This window comes from Pipra filicauda, unplaced genomic scaffold (assembly GCF_003945595.2).
Source record: "Pipra filicauda isolate LSUMZ 115617 unplaced genomic scaffold, ASM394559v2 scaffold15_size4787011_pilon, whole genome shotgun sequence".
In the NCBI taxonomy this organism is placed as follows: domain Eukaryota; kingdom Metazoa; phylum Chordata; class Aves; order Passeriformes; family Pipridae; genus Pipra; species Pipra filicauda.
In genome coordinates, this window is record NW_024104096.1 from 2,285,933 (window position 1) to 2,304,875 (window position 18,943).

The window sequence follows — 18,943 nt, forward strand, 5'->3', positions numbered from 1 at the left end:
AGTTTCTGTACGAAGTTACACATAAAGACATATTATCTTCTCTTTACATAAAGTGATACTTCCTTTCAAAACTCAGTGAAAATCTCCTGATGAAATGGAGAAAACAAAAGAAGCATGTGTAACTCCAGTGACCAGATGGAGAGGCACCTTGAGTCCATGTCAGACATGCTAGAAATTAAAATTTAAAAAAGAATTAAAGAAGTGGCTTATTAAAAACCCGTTTTTATTCCTAAGCAGCAATACCCTTGTCAGTCAGAGGAGAAGGTTTAGTTGTTTTTTTGGCATAAAGAGACATATCACAGTATAGGCAGAACACTTGCAATGAGCAATCAGTTTCAGAAGCTACTCTTCAGTGTGTGCCTGCATACATTAAGACAGGGCCATATGTGAAGACTTCACTCCTAAATGATACTTTTTTTCAGCATAGAGAAAATATCTTACATCTTGAACTTCATCCACGAAGACAATTAATTTTTCCATTATATAAGCCAAATATATTACATCCATTTTATCTGCAAAGAGGGAAGCACCTCTTGTGTAGGCTGTCAGCTGGCGGGAAAATTCAAGCACGGTTGTCAAATTGATGTGCATCTGAAAATACATCAGAATTGTTAGGTGTAATAAATCAGCTAGCTTCATTCTCTTTAAAAACTGGAGATCACATCCATCTGTATAATGCTTCCTATAATTTCACACGGATTTATGTGCATCAATATACCATGGATATAAATTTCAGAGGCATATGAATATATCTTCAGCCTTAGGTCTTAGATTTCATTGCTGTTATCTGAAGAAACCACCACAACAGGCCAACAAACTTTGAAGATTTTTATCTACTTCTTCTAGACTGTAACTATCTGACCTCATAAAATACACCAAGCTACTAACCTTGCCTTGTCTCTAGATCATCATGAAAACAACAGCAAGGGTTCCTATATACAGTGGTGCATGGTGGGAGAATAAGGGACAATGGTAGTGAGTTGAAACAAAAGTTCAGTCTGGTTATGAAGAAAATCTTTCCTGTCATGAGGATAGTCAGGCATTTGAACAGGTTACCCCCAGAAGTTGTGCAGCCTCCATCCTCAGAGGTTGTAAAGACCTGAGTGGCTAAAGCACTGAGAAACTGGGCCTAACCTCATTGCTTAAGGAGCACGGACTTGATTCTAGACACCTTCGTAATTATTACCCTATAATTGCACTGCCTCTCTTAATATTGTAATAATTCTCATTTAAGTATGAACCCATCCGAAAAAAAACTTTCTGTGGTATTATCTGGCACTACTGATACCACTAGGGAAGAAATGATCAAGGAAACTGAAAGTTCTAAAATTTAGTATGACAGTTACACATCTGGGCCATCCCTCATGCTGTTTCCTCTTATGCTCTTTTTTTGTCATTAATTTCCATCCATCTTCTTTTTCATCTTATTCTCTCTTTTACTTATCCATAAGAAACAATTTTAAGTACTGCTTTTCTTGAAGACATCAAAAAGGCATTCTAAAGTAAGCTTCATTTCACTTCATAAAGAAAGGCACTTCAGCTGACAAAACTCTGATATGGGACTTCATGAGAAATTAATATTTTTTTCTGGAAAAATGCACGAGGAGAAGACAAAGAAGGAATGGAAGTGAAGCACTGATCACTCTGGCAACATTACTAATGATCATCTAGACTTCGAGCACTCAAAGGAAAAAAATTAAAATAAAGGCAATAAATGCTGTGCTCTTGTTCCTACTACAATTTCCAATTACCAAAGAAACACATTGTTGTCTTTCAAATAAAGCATTTTGTCAAAAGTTCATCTATCCCAAACTTGTGGCTAAACAGACATTTCTTGCAAGGTGTTGAACAAAATCAGTACTAGAGAAGGGAAGCTCTAGATTTCATAACGTTACCTGACTAAAAGCATGAAGAACTTGAGTTATTTCTTGTGAATAAGGACATTCAGAATAGTTTTCCTCATCCCAGCGTCCAGTTCGATTACATTTACGCCATGCTTTAGGCACTTCTGCACCACTGTGAAATGCAATGGAGTTAAAAGAATACTGGAGACAGGGATGGTAAGCTGTTATCCCGGCCAAAGTTTTGGGCCACCTATAAAGAGCATGATAATAAAAATTACAATGCAAAAGGCAACTTACAATATAGCAACAGTCTACAGAATATATGAGAAAAAAGGCTATTTCAACTTTCTCTGATTACATTTTATAATGAATTAATTTGTTTCCTTGGAAAATGTCAAAATTACACAGGTTCAAGTCTGGCTGGTCACACATTAATTCTGCATTAATTCTAGGAAGGTGTTTGGTGTTAAGGGAAGAGATAGGGATGGCGTTTTCACGACATTAATCTTCGCAGACTGCAAAAAGCAGAGCAGTAAGTCCATGAAGCAAAAAAAACCCTCCTCAAACCCTATTACCACATGCTGTTAAAGGTGATTGCTCAAAATGTACTTGACAATCTTGGCTTTGCATTTTGACCCATCACTACAAAGCCCTCTCTGCCTCAAAGCCTCAAAAAAATTAAAAATCCCTGAATGTCTCAGAAAACAAGACACAAAATTTCAGCGTGGATCATGGCTACAGAGGAGGAAGGAACTAGCCCTCAAAAATCAGCTATTTAGATACAGTGGTTTACATACTGCGATTCCAAAACAGTTTTGAAAACAAACTAAATCAAGAGTAGCCGGAGTTGTTCTATTTAGCTGATGGATCTATTATACAATACACTCTCTCTATATATCAGCTGCATTCTCTAGAATGGCACAACTGGATCTGTTTGTATTGGTACCAAATCTATTGTCATTTACAACCTAGTATGGACAGAACAGGATCAGGTAATTGGGAGAAATCAAAGAAAACCATAAGTGTATCATCAGCGAGTCAGCAAGTCTGGAAAGGATATGGTTCTTTAATTGCACTGATGTAATGACTGGACCCAATCAATCACAAAAATATTCTGCCTGTCAATGAAGCCACAACCTGACAATCAATTTTTGCTCAAACATATGTATTAGCTCTTCTTAGTTATACAATGTAGGTTCATTTGTATATTGTTACCTAATATACTGATAGGTTTTGGGCTATATAAGTTTTCCTCATTTCAAAGAAAAGCTAAGGAAAAAAAATATTTTTATTTGTCACAATTGTGACTGAAATAATTCAATTTTTGATGTCAAAACAGTTGATACCAAATGAAATATGAAAGGAGCTTTCCCAAAAACTAAAAATATGTAAAGTAGTACAGAGCATAGTAATATAGAGGCCTTTTTGCCTCCAGGCTGAAATATTATTTTTAGTAAAACATTTGCATTAATGCAACTGGGCCACACTGAGTGGCAGCTTACCTAAAAAGTAAAACTAAAGAGATAATCCTGAAACTAGCATTATCTCGTATATTCCTTTATGAATAGGAATGATAGCATACAACGACATTACCATTTGCATTTCAGAATAAGGTTACAGTGGGCTAGAAAACAAACAAACCACTAAGAGTAAAATATCACCATCACAGAGAAAACCTCTTAGTAAAAAAGGCCACTTCATTCCGACTCACAGTGTTTAATTCTTACTGCAGTTATGCAATTATAAATACCACCTAGGTTGGACAACTGAAATAGCCACACTTCCCTAACAGTTGATTCTTTTTCCCTTTTTTTTTGCGCAATAAAAGAACTGTTCTTTTTAGCTTTGCTTTTGTGGTTCAGCTCTTTCTACTAACATACTTGTTATGCTACCAAAACTTCAAAGACCTTTGTAAGAAAAATTGCTGGTGTGATAGCTCCATTTCTGAGGATAAACCTTTAGAACAATTTCAAGTGCTAATGCTGAGTTTAAGCCTGACAAACTCTCTAAAATTTTAAATTCATTCCCTCAAATGCCAAGAGAACCTACGGACTCAGCCTCCTTTTGATGCACATTTAAAAAATAACTTTATATGGATTTCTAGAAAGATGATCAATAGGTAGAGAAATGTCCACTCCTGTTCTTTCCATTTATATAAAATGACAAAAATGCCCCTGGTGTTAGTTTGTGCAGCCTGTAGAATTTATATAAATTTAATTATGGAGAAAAGGATGTCATTTTATGGCAAGAACATGAACTTTATAAGTTGTCACCTAAAAGACTCAGTATGTGTTATCTGATAGGAAGTACATATATTTTAAAAGATCTAATTAAAATATATTTAAGCACATCCACTATGAGAAAATACAACGGCAGGTTTTGTGATGACAAAAAAAATCTATAGCGAAGATTGTCAAAGATCTCTAATGCATTTTAATTCATATATATGTATTGCTCAGCCATTTTGCTTCAGCAAAAGAGGCAAACTCGATGGAACTGAGGTTAACACATAATAAAATAGTTTTGTGATAAAGAGAAAACAGATTATGCAAGTAGGTTTTTTTAAACTCATTTTAATGCAATCCTTTATTTCTATTCAAACACAAGAAACAGTAATAAAAAGCCTTCGGGAAAGTTTTAAAGGTAACCTAAAAATAAAGAGAGGCTTTCAGGTCAGAAGTATTTGCAGAACATTCTGGTGTTTAAGAGAAGCTTCCTTTCTCATCTGCTTTTCCTTTCATTAAGTATTCAAGATGAATTCTTATTATAATTCACTTGGTAACAAATTACTGTCTTGATTTCTCAATGGGAATGCCATCATACATCAGTCTTATTGTCAAGCAGTTAATTATATTTTGTTTAAGAGCTTTCTGCATATCATTGGAGTATTTAGAGCTAACTGAAAACAATACCAAATTCTACAGAAACCTTAACTTTTTCTTCAGATTAGAAGGATTAAAATTTTAAAAAGCTCCACTAGCATATGTAGATAAAAGTAAAGATAAGGCAAACACTAAATTCAGTTCACAAAATTTTGTAGACTCTAAGATTCAGATAGCAGGATGGATGTACTTTGTAAGCATATGATATACCAGTGGAACTGTGTGTGTCCTTAGGCTCACCTCAGACAATCTATTTGCTTTACCAAGTATTTTTACTTGCTGTTTTGAGTCCCTTCAGTGAAATATTTTACTAAGTTTCATGTCATTTATTACCTCTAATCTCAGCTGAACAAAACTATCAGAACTGGAACAGAGTACTGAAGTAAGTAAAAAGTACTGAAGGTTTAATCTTCTATTACTTTAATGCAGTGTTATCATATTCTACAAAGATCAAGAACAATTTACCTCATTTTCTTGAAATTTTCCATAATTGCATACTGAGGAATTAGAAGATTCTCTGACTTTCACAAACCACCTGAAGCACCAGCTCCCATTTCCCATAAAAATCATATAGTGCTCCTACTTTCTATAATATTACATAAAAATGACAACTAAAATAAGTGACATCTTCATAACTGACACTGAAGTATCATGTAACCATGAATATGGTGCGTACTTACATTAATATATGAAACATACTCCCAAACCAGAAAGTCATACCTGAAATCTCCCTTGTTGTTAATAACTCTTTCTGCAGGGCAGTACGGTGCAGCTGTTTCAAGTACCACAATTTCTACTTGTTTAGTGCTATTTCCATAGGAATTGTTGACTAGACACTCCCAATTTCCAGTTGCATCAACATCAATACTGGATAGGATAAGTTCACTATAAAAATAAAAGAGCCATTGTTGTATATATTTAATTACACAGGTATCAAGTCATTGGTTTTCTGAAATTAATTTTTCAGAGATTTTCTATGAAAATATAAAAATGGGTTTTGCTCTGTTATTAGAGGGACAGACAGTATGTAAGCGATTGGTATTGAGCTCTTAGCAGCACCAATTTGTATTGACTACTCAGATTGGAACAGGCTGTAACACAAACCATTACAAAAGAATATCCGTCACTTATCAATGCCCATTCTCCTCTCCCCACATATTATAAAATGTTGGGTTTGTTGCCTAATCAAGCACTTGGAAGTCAGAAATGCATTTGAAGTTGGTCACACAACCAGTCCACGGAGAATGCTTCCCTTCAGCTGTGACTGCAGCTCCTGTGGCATTTCAATAGCAGACACTGCTACTCTTGTGGTAGCTTGGGAAAGTTTTTGAGAATAGCCATCAACTTTGAAAGTTGTATATAATTTTATTGCTGAATGCAAAATGAGATGAGGCAAATGCTGATACTTCTTTCAGTACTTCCACTACTCATGAACTTCTTTCACACTGTTGCCCCACCAAATATGACATGTAGTTATTAATATCAATAAATCAAGGTTTCATTAATTCTTTATAATAAATGTTAGACAAGTTATATCCTTTCTGGTTACTCTTGCAATCATAGAATGGTTTGAGTTGAAAGGGACCTTAAATACCATCTAGTTCCAAACCCCCTGCCATGGTCAGGGACACCTTCCATTAGACCAGGTTGCTCAGAGCCCCATCCAACCTGGCATTGAACACTTCCAGGGATGGGGTATCCACAGCTTCTCCAGGCAACCTGTTCCAGTGTCTCACCACCCTTACAGTGAAGAATTTTTTCCTAATATGCAAACTAAACCTAGCCTTTTTTCAGTTTAAAGCCATTTCCCCTTGCCCTGTCACTACATACCCCTGTAAACAGTCCCTCTCCAGATTTCTTTCAGGTCCCCTTTAGATACTGGAAGGTGTTCTGAAGTCTCCCTGGAGTCTTTTCTTCTCAAGGCTGAACAAACCCTACTCTTCTAACCTGTCTCCATAGGAGAGGAACTCCAATCCTCTGAGTATCTTCATGGCCCTGCTCTGAACTCACTCCAACAGTCTGTATCCTTATGTTGGGGGCCACAGAACTGAAAGCAGCAGTCCAGGAGGGGTCTCAAGAGAACAGAGGGGAAGAATCACCTCCCTCAACCTGCTGCCCATACTCCTTTGGATGCAGCCCGGGACACAGCTGGCTTTCTGGGCTGCAAGTGCACATTGCCAGGTCACGTTGTGCTTCGCATCAACCAACACCCCCAAGTCCTTCTCTGCAGGATCGCAGTCAATCCATTTTCCACCCAGCCTGTATTCGTGCTTGGGGTTGCTGCAACCTGCATGCAGGACCTTGGACTTGGTCAATACAAATATTGTGCATCACTGCACCATACCAATATTTAAAAGCCTAAGCTAAACATTCTATGTATAATAAGAGAAGAAGGAAATAATTTCTCTTTTAAAATTGTCTAGAACTGTTCTGGTAAGTATTTTCTATGTGTTTTTAATCTGCCAAGAAGTTTTCCATCATCTAATATCCATTAGATATTACAGGCCTTAACGAAATCAACAAAGTTTAGTTTTTCAATTGACTTCATCGGGACTACAATTTTATCCAATTACTCTAACTCTATAGATAGCATAGACAAAAAATAATATTAACTACTACATCTTAAGAAGGCAACACATTATATCTTAAATCTGTCATTGGGTAGAAATAAATTTTACTACAGTTTTAAAGAAAGTACAGCTTTTGAAAGTAGTTGGGAGAGGAAAAAGGTAGCAATTATCTGAAATATTTACTTTGCTTTACAGAAATGGCTCATCTTTGAATATGCCTTGTGTTTTAGATAATTAGAAATTATGTGGGAAGAAATGCAGTAGAGTCAGAAAGAGGGAGAAGGTACATTATAAAAACTGAAGGACAGAATTAAAAGTTAATAAATTTATTTCAAATCTGTATTTAAAATAAAATCTTAAAAATTCTACTTGTGACCTTTGGCACTTTGTATAGAGCCTGACATTTTGAAAGATATACACATAATATTTTTTTTCTAACTTTTTGCTCTTTTAAACTTCTCTGAAATTGTTATCATTTCTCACTGTAGACCTTTTATTACATTTTACATGAACTTTTATTAACTTGGCTAGAAGAAAGGATTGAACCTAATCTCCAAGTGTATAGACCACTTCTGACACACATAAAAGTAGGCAACACTCAAGGTAGGCAGTGATTAGACAGCTGCATATGCAATTTTCGCTTTGAAAAATATATACAAGGAAAGGTTACTTTCTCAAGTACTAACTACAGGATCATTATCTGTGTCCCCAGAAAACAAGTAAACTATGGTAAATAGTCTCTGACTTAAGTTAAATTGCTTCAGAATTTTTGCATAGTTCTCCAGATGTTCAGTGAAATTTATTGTTAAATGGTAACTTTAAAAATCTCACATTGTTCCTATATGATGGCTTTGAGCTCCAAGTACTTTGAAATCCCCTATTTTATTTTTACAATGAATTCTAACACGCTTTTATTGCTAAAAATACATAAAAATCATTACTATTCTCTGACAGAGTAGCTCAATATTTTAATGTCAAAAGAAGTAACTTTTCTCTTAAGGAGCCTCAGGTGAATAGCCCAGTAACAGCAGCCTCTTTGTTAATTCTTAATATATCTTTTCACATTCAGGTTGAAATACTTAAGTGAAATTAGGCAGTTTATAACAATGTTTTAATTAAATCTTACATTTCACATGTCACAACCTCACATCATCTTTACAGACAGTTAAGAAAGATTAAATTCCTAAAGCTTACAAAGACAATTATACATAACATTTTTTCACTGAAACAATACAAATATTCACTTGTAGAATCAAAACTCGGAGACTTCCCAAGTGAATGTATGATACGTGTGTTGATATTTTTATATATTTTCTATAAAATATCTATAATCATTGTTAACAACACGAATTTGATAAAATTGGGAACCATAGTGATTATTAGGTAAATACAACACTTGAGCATATTATAAATGTTACAAGTAATCAATACAAAGATATATAAATACAAAGGGTACGTTTTCCATTTATTTAAATTACTGAAATGTGTTCTGATGTGAACTTATCTACTGCCTAACAGATCTCCTGTCATTAGATGAAGTATCCCAGTTTCACAGACAAATATTTAGTGATACATCAGTGTTGCTTCTGATAAAAATGCAATACTTGAACACTGGTTCAAACTATCTAAAATGATGACTAACTCCTCACATTCAACACTTAATCTTCTATTGCCCTTTCTTTAGATGGTTATAAAAAATAAGCCAGAATAGGTTTATGCAATATAGAAGAAGCTGTACAATGAATAGATCATGAAACTGTCTTCTGAATTACCATCTGGCCACTGTAAATGATGCATTCATTTATATTCCTCTTGGAATATTTTGGGTAGCGAGCCCAGTGGTGAAACTCTTCATTTACTTACCATCTGGATATGACAAATGATAAATTGATCTTATACCTCTGGAGATTTTGGGGAACTGAATTAAAAAAAAAAAAGTGTTTTAATACTTAAAAAGAGCAGTCAACTCGATCCTTTGACATATTCTCCACTTACAATCCTTGAAGACTTTGATTTCACAGTCCTGGCAGAGCAGGAGAAAAGGGTACCCTTTCTTGGGTATAGAATTTTAAAACTCTTCATAAAGTGTTCTAGTAGGTCAGTCAGATATTTTAAGTCTTAGCACTGGCAAAGATCTCTTTTGGCAATGGCAACAAGTCTTGGTAAAAGGCAAGAACTCTCCCGTACGCTGAGAACATGGCAGGACTTTCTGGTTTAGGAGCCTGACAAGATAACAACAGAATTAAGAGAGGACAGCTCTTTCCTGTAATCTTTTCTTGTTTATCCTATGTCACAGAAGATAATAAACATTAAGCCACAAATGAAACAATCTTGCCTCTACTATGCAGCTTTCCTAAGGATGGAGTATAAGTGAACAAGAGTTCCTACCCCCTCTACATCAGCAATCGCATCCCACTCCGCCATGGTGTGATAGTTGCTACTTTCTGTGGAAATTTTTGACCTTCAGAGGTCAAATTCTTCATGAAGAATTAAGAATGAGAGGAAATGGCCTCAAGTTGCAACAGAGGGGAGGTTTCAATTAGATAATAGGCAAAATTTCTTCACAAAGGGTGGTCAGGCATTGGAACTGGCTGTCCAGGAAAGTGGTGGAACCACCATTCCAGGAAATGTTCAAATGGCATGTGCATGGGGTACTTGGGGATTTGGTTTAGTGATGAACACTGTGGTGCAAGGTTAACACTTGGACTCAATGATCCTAGAGGTTTTTTCAAACTTTAACAATTCTATGATCCTCTATGATGATAAAATGAAGTCAGACATTCATAAGATGGTGTAAAGGCAAACTGAATATTAAGATTGCTGCCTGATGAGAAAAGGATGACTAACAGGCTTTTCTCAAGTTCTCCTTTGAAATTATAGCAACCTTCTCAGTAAAAATATTGAAAGGAAGAAAGAAAATATACATGATTCTCTTTTGTACTGGGAAATTTCATGCATGGTAGGATTCCTTTTTTAAATGTGATGACTGACATATTGAAAAATTAATTAAAATGTACAGCTGATGCACTTTCATGAAAAAATGGCTATAATATTCAATAGAAGCCCGTGGCATTTATCATTACAAAGAGAGGAACCATAATAAAAGCAGAAGCCAAACTCATGTAATCAAGTAACCTATGACAATAGATTTCTATTTGAGGCATAGTTTTGCATTGCTACAGCTATGCATAACTAATTAGACAATCAGAAGTAGGTCTCATTATGCAGAGTTCCTCAACCATGTCCTGAAGTAATACCACAGCGACATTTACTGCATGCCCCAGCAGTCATTTGCATGCCAGGAAACAGCGTAATGACTAAAGAGGAGACTTTAGCACCATATTTTGATTGGCTTTCCACAAGAAACATTTCAAAGTCTGACTTAAGTTTCTCTAAGACTTGGGAAGACTTGCAAGAAAATGAAAATTAATTACTTAAATAGAGATAAAATTTAGGTTTCCTTATATTCTTCTTCTTCAAAAAAAGATAAATAGCTAATGTGCTTCTACAGTTCAGGCAGAAGGTTTGCAAACCATGCATCAAACCCATACCACCTTAAATTATTAATACTAACACACAATTTAAAAAATCAGTGTTGGTCTCCAGAGTACACTGCTGCTTGGAACACAGCCTTTCACAGGGGATATAAGGTTAAAACACGGAAAATGAAGGGAGAATCTGTAAATCAAGGCACTTGTCTGAACTCAAACTGCTAGTCTGATCTCTCTGACAAAATTAGTTATTTACTCATGAAAGAGCGAGCTTTGGAAGGCTGATGGCCTTTAAAGTAAACTTGTGTCCAGGCAACGGCAAGAGAAAAGGAAGATGAAAGGTGGTACTTGTTTTATGCTAGATGCCTAGAAAATATTTTCAAGTGAAATCAATTTTTCATACACATTGGCAATTCAATGCACATGATTTTGTTTCTTCTGATTGAATATAAAAGCAAGGCATAACTTACTATTCACTACCATCTGTAGGTACCCTAGAAACCTACAGTGTTGTATAGCACAGTATACAATGTGCTATAACATACTTTTCCTATAATTTATCTATCATTTAATTTGTTCACATGCTAGAACCATGATGAGTTGGAATGGACCTACCTTTAGGAACAAGATATTGACAGGGAAATGCAAATGTTTAAAAATACTGTCACAGGCTAATACTCATTTGCTGCCCAACAGTCAACACTGAAATGTGTTTTCTATAGGTGGATATCAAAGAACCTGTGACCTACATATAAGCCATTAATTTGTTTCATAAAATGGAGAAAAAAATACTAATAATATTAGAGTGACTCTACTAAATCATACTCAGAAACTACATCAGAAAACTAGACAGCTCTACAGCATACCACAACAGGTTTGGTTTGTTGTATGATCTCACTCACTGAGCTTGCCAGGTAGAGAGAGACTACCAGCTACTGTGCTGCATTGAAGGGTGTGCATAAAGATGTTTGCATTTATCTTCATACTCCCACAGTCCTAGAGTCAATTCATGCCAGTCTAGCTAACTGAGAACATAAGGTGGGGAGAGAAAAAAAAAGGTATCAACGGCTCTAGAGCACTCAAATCTTTCTCTCGCTGGAGAAATCTTCAGACAGCTGGCAGGTCTGTGGTAGCAGAGTGATATAAAGCTATTTGAAGAGAGTACACCTGGGCCATGGCTTATTTAAATACTTTGTGTATCACTGAGCTTCTCTGTCAGTTGGTGAAAAGTTTAGGGATGCTCAGATGTGTTTATTGTTATTAATTTTGTTCTACAGGCAAACTGCTTGGGTTCAGGACGTGTACAACTGCAGCCTTCTGGGGAAATGGTGCTACCCCTGCTGTATGCCTTTCATCTGCCCTTAAGTAGTCTGTATGCTGCAATGTTATATCCAGAGGAAGCTTTATTTCATTAGCATAACTCCTGTGATCTGTACACTATCTATCAGAGATTCTTAGACAAAAATAACACTATGACAATCAGACCAATAGCCAAAATTGCATAAAAAGCTTTTAAAGTAAAATATTTCCCAGAAGATTCAGAAGTGTTAATCTGCTTATGACAATTCTTGATTATTTGATTACATGCCACTGGGACCAGCAAAAAACCCAAAACAATCCTCACAAAACCCCCAAACAACACACAAAAGAAAACAAACCAAAAACCTACTACATTAATTTTACAATTTGAAATTATTTATCAAATGCATACTACTTTGACAGAATTTCCCACTCTCTCTACTCAGTGAGGATACTACAAATGGAGAAATTAAATATCTAATGAATACTTTATGGGCTGGTTGGTATATTAGGGTTAGAATACCAACCTGTTTTATTTGGTGACTTGCAAGTAATTTGGAAAGATCTAAAAAGAAGGTAAGACATAGCAGTTTCCTACATAAGAACTTCTGGAACAATCTCTATTCTTTCTCAATCTATAGTGTATCTCCAACAGTGTAAATTATATTTTGTGATGGCCAGGAGCCATTCAATCACAATACTATAAACAATTAAATACAGGAGCTTTTGTTATCCTGCAGGGACAAAAAAGGGAAGGGGTTGAGACCTATTTTCATGGAATTCCAGCATGAATAATGAAGGAAAAAAGCTTCCTAAGGAATATGGTCTACAATATGTTCTCCATCTTGAACAGATTGAAATATGTGAAAAATAAAAGTAATTCAGTTACTGTTGTAATATTTCTAACATGTTTTGCTTTCAAGAAATGGTTTGTTTTAGCAATATTTAGGGTGATTTACCTAGTAGAAGGAGTGCATCAGATGCTGGACATAACTAATAAATGCTCTGATAATAACAGCTGATGCACAGGTTCACAAATTACTATCTGGACTGAGAGAATATATATAAATATTACTAACATTGATGTTGACAGAAAAAGTAGTTTAAAAAAAGCCAGTCCCGAGATAGGCACTCCAAACTGCTGCTGCAGTGCAACATCTCCTCAGCTGTATAGCTGCAGCTGTTTGAAAGGCCACATTAAAATCATTCCGGCCCTAAAAAATGAAAGCAAAAGCCTCTGATTCTCCCTTGTAGGGTATAAAATGCAAATTTTTGTTCTTACTACTGAACATTTCGGTGGTGTGACTGGATGGACCCATACAGAGCTGCAGGATATATGCAGAGATGGAATTGAGAGGTTAAAATGTAATGCAAGGCATTTTCTTAATCTGGTCTCAACACCAAAGAGAGGATATTCTTTTAAAGTACTTCAAGGACTCCATCAAAATGTTTTTACAGTTCTGACTTACTACTTTTCTAGGGTATTTTAATTCTATCAGCCAAAAATACTGATTTCCTATGAAAATATCTATTTTTCAATCAAGTTTCAATAAGCAGCTACCCAAATTAGGCCTACAGTTTTCCTGACACAGCACAATTCTTAAATAGTGGTCTATTACTTTAATGATAGAGGGTATCGTGGCTGCTGCTTTTGCTTTTCATCACATTAGGACACTTTTCCACAGGTTATATTTTAAATTATTCCCCGAACTGATTAGTAGTAAAACTGTCATTGAGTTTTATTCAAGTAATTGAAATATTTTTAGAGAAAAGGCCTAAATTTAATTATTCTTCCAAATTAATTCACACGAAGGTACTCTTAATCTCACATAATGAAGCTGCTAGCCTGAGCATTTCATAATATTCTGCAATAATTTAAAATATTATCTTCCTGTCTGATATATGAGAACATTGCTGGTGAAGATACATTTGTCACTAGTCTTTATCTGCCTCCAGTGCCTGAAGTAAGCTGTAGACCGTTGACTACAGGGTTTAAAGTGGTGTCAAAATAATACAGAAATATTGATTTACAATTTAAATCATTATTTTGCTTCATTTATTTCCTAACTGCTCGACAACTAAGGGTCAAACAGAGCCAATTAGATGAACCAAAAATACCAGCACTAACCAGTTTCTGCTTATTTCCCTGGGCTTCTCAGCATGACCCTAAGCTGCTCACCTCCAAATACTCACGACAGCAGAATACAAAGTGATTATAAAATATCTGCATTTCTGAATCAATTATTTGATCGGTTATTTGGATCTGTTTTAACATTTATTTTTGTTAATCTCGTGCAAAGTGAATTTCCAGTATTCTGCCATGATCTGGTACACACCTGAACTGATAATTGTGTATCCAACCTAGCAACACATATCTGAACTTCCAGTTATGTATCCAACCTACCAACATACTTAGTGGTGATTTTCAGTCTGTTCTTAACCTAATGCCAGTCCAAATCACTACTGCTTGCTTCATGTCTTTTCCAGATGTATCCCTGCCACAAGCTGTTAAGAAAGTTCAGGAATCATTTGGATGCTTTCCAAAAAAATATGCCTAGAATTTCTTCCTTTCTCCCATAAGTTCTGGAAGCCTTTTGTTCTTTCTTATAAGGAATGTATGCCTGGATCTAAAACTTGCCACAATACCACCTGTCTACTGCTGGAATCAATTGCCTTTCTCTAATCATATCTTAAACAATCCTTATTCTTTTAGTGAAACTGTCTCAACCAAATTCCAAATTCTTTACTAATAGCTACAGTGATAATTTCAAACAGTTAAAAATTATTAATTGGACTCAACTTCCCCTTTAGATAATGCAAATTATGATTAAAATTTTTAACCAACAACAGTTAATTTCTTTTTTACTTTTTTTCCTAATTTCTTCTCTATTACAAGTGGATGATGATTTGAAATTCTTCCTTTCTTTTGCACATTTTTGGGATTTTCACATAATCATACACCTCCTTCAGAAGACTGAAATAGGACAGACTAATAGAAAAACACGATTTTGGGGGGATCAAGATTCACTCCTAATAGTCTGTATTTCCAGTGGCAAATCTATATACATAACAAAATAACATCTGAAAACAACTTTTCATACTAGCACCTGCCATTCTAAGTTTAGTTGAGAGCATGTTGGTTTCCCCAGTTGTAACACTCCTTTTTATGGGTTCTTAACTTTCTGCATAGTTTAATGCGTTCAGAAGGAGCACTTGTGAAGTGTAATGGTCCCAGAGCAGCTATTACAGCTGGCAGGGGCATAAGCACTGTTAAACACTCTACACAAGTATTTACAGAATAGAACTAAAAAGACTTCAAAACTGTCATTATAGTGTATGTGGTAAATAAGAAACTTCCTGAAAATTAGTCTCTCTACCACTGCAGAGTTGCTTGGTTCATAAAACTAAAATATTTTCCTGTTTTTGTTTAATATTCTATAACTGTCCTGCTAGCTTCTCCAAACACTGAAAGGAAACAGTGTGGAAGCTGGGAAAGATGCTGTGCTGCCGGGAATCCTACATGACCTTCCTTCTTTGTGGCTCCAGTGATATCACAGAATCACAGAATATGCTAAGTTGGAATTGCTGCTTGTTGTGATCAAACTGATAATCTAGTATTCGAGGCTGAAGAAATTAGGCTGCCTTCATGGAAGCACTAGTAACAATTTCAGCTAGATCCATTCACAAATTATAGGAAATTAGTCCCACATCATATGTATATTTTCATGTATGACTATGACATTTATACACAGGCATAATGACAGAAAATTAAACACCAGCAAAATCAAATATTATTATCATTGGCAAGAAATGGTAAATTCAAGCTAGCAGCAGAATTAAAAACACCTTTTCAACATCTCCTATAAGGGAATACTCTTTGCCAAGAAAAATGTCACAGAATGGAATACAGTTCAAAACTTTAGTTTAATTATTGTAACAAAAACATTTATTTTAGCTTATTCTGCTTTATCATAGGAGACAAAAAATACACATTTGGATATTTTATCCTTCTCCTGTGCCAGTTAATAAAACAAAAGGGTTTAGTATGATATTTGTGTTGTAAATCCATGTCCAGAAATATCTGGAACTCCCCAATAAAATAACCACCTAAAAATGTTTGAATAAGCAGCTTTTGGAACATGACTACACCTCTTTGTTCAAAACCAGCTTCAGAAATCTTTAAATTGCTAAGTAGCAGAGGCCAAAGCCTGTCCTTTAGTGCAATTACAGAAAGCCACAGTGGACATTTGCTGTAAAGACTAGGTAAACAAAGGCAAAATATGACACTGTAAGAATTGATTTTAAGTTATCTTTTTTTTTAGTCCAAATCCTATATTTAACATTTGATAACCTAAAGGAGGCACAGTCTGTCTGATTTTTCACAGTGCCTTAGACAACTACAATTTAGCCTTAAGAACTGTCACAAATTAGTGTGTAATAGCATGTAACAAGCATACTAATACATACTATTGTTACATGTAATAAGCATTCTATTACACATTATTTTAATTATTATTATAATTATATAAATTAGGTCACAAAGATGGGACTAAAATGAAGAAATTATGAAGAGAGTTTTTACAGTTACAACTTGGCCAATGTTTTCTCATTTTTAACATGCAGAGACAATACATGTCTTTATATTAAAAAAAAATAATTTATTTTAAAATAGTATGGTTTTTAAGAGTAGTTTCAAAAGTATGTGTCTCTCATGCCTTTAATCAGTTAATTCTGATCAGTGCCTTTATCAAGGCAGAGGCACAACTGCTTGGATATTAGCATTTTTGACTGGATAAGGACTATGCTCTACAATAAATGCAGCGTTGATGCCCTTTTATCTTTTGAAGTGAAACGTACAGCGCAAATAAATGAGAAATTAAAATGTTGCACGCTTTTAAATAGCTGTTTGAAGATTTTGATTTTAATTCAAAAAATATTTGACTTGGACAAGTAGAAGTATTTTTCCAGTCTATAACATGTGATGATATATTTAGAAAACATTCTTTCTAAATGTGCATATTTCACATTCCAAGTGCATACTGCACCATAAGCATCAAGGTCACCTACTAAATGGCACAGTAAACAGGGTAGGTAGGAGATCAAGCATTCTTATTAAAATATTGCTATGGTAGACAATGATTTTTATTTTACAGTCTGGTAAAAAAATTAGTAATGTAAGGTAAAATTCAGTCAAGCTACTTCCAAACCAGCTTTTTAAAAAGGAAAAATTATTTTGAAAACAATTCTGGACAATTTATTTCAGTTCATTACTATGCTCTACAAATTGCTTATATACTGCAAAATATAATTCAGTTGAAAAATATAATGAGGTGATTAACAGCACGTCTTTTAATTTTGATATAATGGCAATAGGAAGAACATGTTTAATTTAAGTGATTTGGCAATTATACAGTAGCTCATGCACTTGGCATTACTATACTAATTGGTCTAATAGTCCTTTTCATTATGGCTAAAGCCATACACATTGGTATTAGAAGAAAGCCAGTAGCTGTGAGAATAGGTCAGATCTGTGCCTCTAGATCTATAGGACTCCAAAAGGGGTCAAATAATCAGTGAGTAGACAAAATTAATATAGCCAAAAGACCCCAGTGGAGAGGAATTCATTTGACTCCATAACTTTTATTTGATAGTTCAAGAAGCATTTCAGGTCAATTATATTAATAGAAACTGGTTGAGTGAAAAGATGTTAATGATTATCCAGAGCTAATTAGCATAGCTATTTTCACTCCATCTTCTACAAAGAAAAAGGCAGAACATAGACACAGAATCAGACTCTCTTTTTTGATCACTGATGGAAATTGGCAGAGGACAAAAGGATGTGTGCAACAACTTAGCAGCTTTTAGTGATAAGCCAATACTCTATGATGAAAACCAAAAATAAACACTGAAATTTATAATAATTTATTAAATAAGATTTAAAAGGCAAAACTGAAGCAAAACTGGAACGATACGGTCATTGCCAAATATTAGTTTTTACTTCTTTTATAGAAGCCTATTCTACTTCATTCCTCTTGCACTTTTCACATCAGCAAATGTGTCTGTAGATCTCTGTGTCTCTCAAGCACACCAAGGCACACAGATGGTAAAAGCCACAGAAAACTCAAAAATATTTAATAAGAAACAAATATGAGATTACCTAACTAAAGACTATAGGATCTAGTATATTGGAAGCTACAAAAACTAATCCAAGCCTTTTAAATTGATAGTTCTTCACAGATAGATCACAATTCAAACTTCTAGATGGTGTCAGGAAGAAGCAGTTGGGCTGTGTGTCACTCTCAAAAGCTACTATTCTAAGTTCGGTTTCTTCTCATAGTTTACTGTGTAAGAAACTGTTTTTATCTGTTTCAAACCCATTTTGAACAAATCTGAATACTTAGACACAAAATGTACAATTTGGAACTATAGCCAACCATAGCCACAAAAAACCTCTACCTCTGTACGCTCAAGTGTGCAATTGAATTGCTTCAAACAGAACAACTCCTGATGCACGTTTTTATGAGGCTTATTGCAAGCGTTGAATCTGCTCACCTTGCCTACAAGTCTGACTATTGCAAGGGGAATATGTTACCGTGTAATTAGGCAGCAGTCATGAATGATGCTGTCCTCCACAAATATGCCACTCTCTTCATCTGTTTCGACCAGGCGACCAGCATGGTACCAATGTACCTGGGTGGTATTGTCAACGTATGTTGCAGTACACTGAAATGGCAGGCGGTCTCCATGAAAAACCACTTGTCTTTGTGATGGGATCAGCTCAAAAAGAGGAAGTTCCAGAGGCCCAGCTGCAGGGAAAACAAACAAAAAAATAATCAAAAATAGGAAAAAAAAAGTCA

At 35.1% G+C, this 18,943-nt stretch overlaps 1 protein-coding gene across 1 annotated transcript in view; it reads right to left on the reverse strand.

The window, feature by feature from the left end:
* LOC113982579 (adhesion G protein-coupled receptor A3-like) overlaps window positions 1–18,943 on the reverse strand; it is a 261,837-nt gene that overhangs the window by 120,847 nt on the left and 122,047 nt on the right. Inside the window, exons 7-10 of the mRNA XM_027710970.2 lie at window positions 18,679–18,892; window positions 5,447–5,611; window positions 1,896–2,094; window positions 442–591 (exon numbers count right to left, since the gene is read on the reverse strand). Coding sequence (XP_027566771.2) covers window positions 442–591; window positions 1,896–2,094; window positions 5,447–5,611; window positions 18,679–18,892 — 728 coding nt within the window. The remainder of the gene's footprint in view (window positions 1–441; window positions 592–1,895; window positions 2,095–5,446; window positions 5,612–18,678; window positions 18,893–18,943) is intronic.